Raw genomic sequence first — 876 nt, 5'->3', positions numbered from 1 at the left:
AGAGCTGATATGATTATGGATTGTGGGTTTCTGGGAGTCCTCAGAGACAGCCCACCGCTCCAAGATTAAGATTTAAGGCCCCAGACCCAGCCATGATACAGGGACTCTCAATCTTGCACGGTTGGTAGGGGAAGTATAGTCTCCCCAAATCCACTTATCAGAAATTGGGTGCCCAGAACAACAATTTTTCTTCCCCCAGAGACTGATGGCTCTTGGCAGGGAGTTGTCCTGGACCCATTATAATTGTGACATCATCACATCACATCACATCATCCCTCCTTGCTCTGTTGTCCTGTCTCAGGGGAGTGGGTAGGACCAGAGCACAGATGAGAACTCCCTGACTTTGGGAAGCCATGCTGAGGGCTTCCTTCCTACACTTTGTCTCCAACTTTCGGATCTTCATCCATATGACCTCTGAGGCAACTGGTCCTAACAGTGGGGTAAGCTCCGACATTTAGGTTTGAACAGAACACAGACCACAGTTGCGAATGTTGTTCTGAAAGAAGCTATAACAAGGCAAGCACGGTTTCCCATCTGTGTGAGAGTGAACATACAAGCGGAGCAAAGGGAAGATTTTATTAATGAACAAATATGGGGGAACAAAGGCCCTGCTCTAATGAAAATACCCCATCTTCGTGAATTAAACAAGAAGAACATGGCAATGGAATTATTTCCACTCAAAACCTAGGAGCTCCCACACCAGCCAGCATAACCCTTTGCTCTGTGATCTTGGCAGGCCCTCAACAGTTTAAGAGGACTCAGAAAGCCTTGCTCTTACCACATGCAATTTCGTTCCTTCTAACACCCCCAGACCAGTCGGGAATGACCCTGGATCTATTTTTAGCAGAGGTGTCAGAAGGATCAGAAGCAGCTTAA

General features: G+C 47.0%; 1 gene segment (V, D, J or C); it reads left to right on the top strand.

The window, feature by feature from the left end:
• The window catches only part of LOC105827056, a 15,153-nt gene extending 14,277 nt beyond the window's left edge, over window positions 1–876 (top strand). The window contains 1 exon segment of the V gene segment in view: window positions 737–876. Within this exon segment, the coding sequence occupies window positions 737–876 (140 nt within the window).

Source organism: Propithecus coquereli, unplaced genomic scaffold (assembly GCF_000956105.1).
Source record: "Propithecus coquereli isolate 6110/MARCELLA unplaced genomic scaffold, Pcoq_1.0 Scaffold96, whole genome shotgun sequence".
In the NCBI taxonomy this organism is placed as follows: domain Eukaryota; kingdom Metazoa; phylum Chordata; class Mammalia; order Primates; family Indriidae; genus Propithecus; species Propithecus coquereli.
This window is presented reverse-complemented; position numbering and strand designations above follow the sequence as displayed.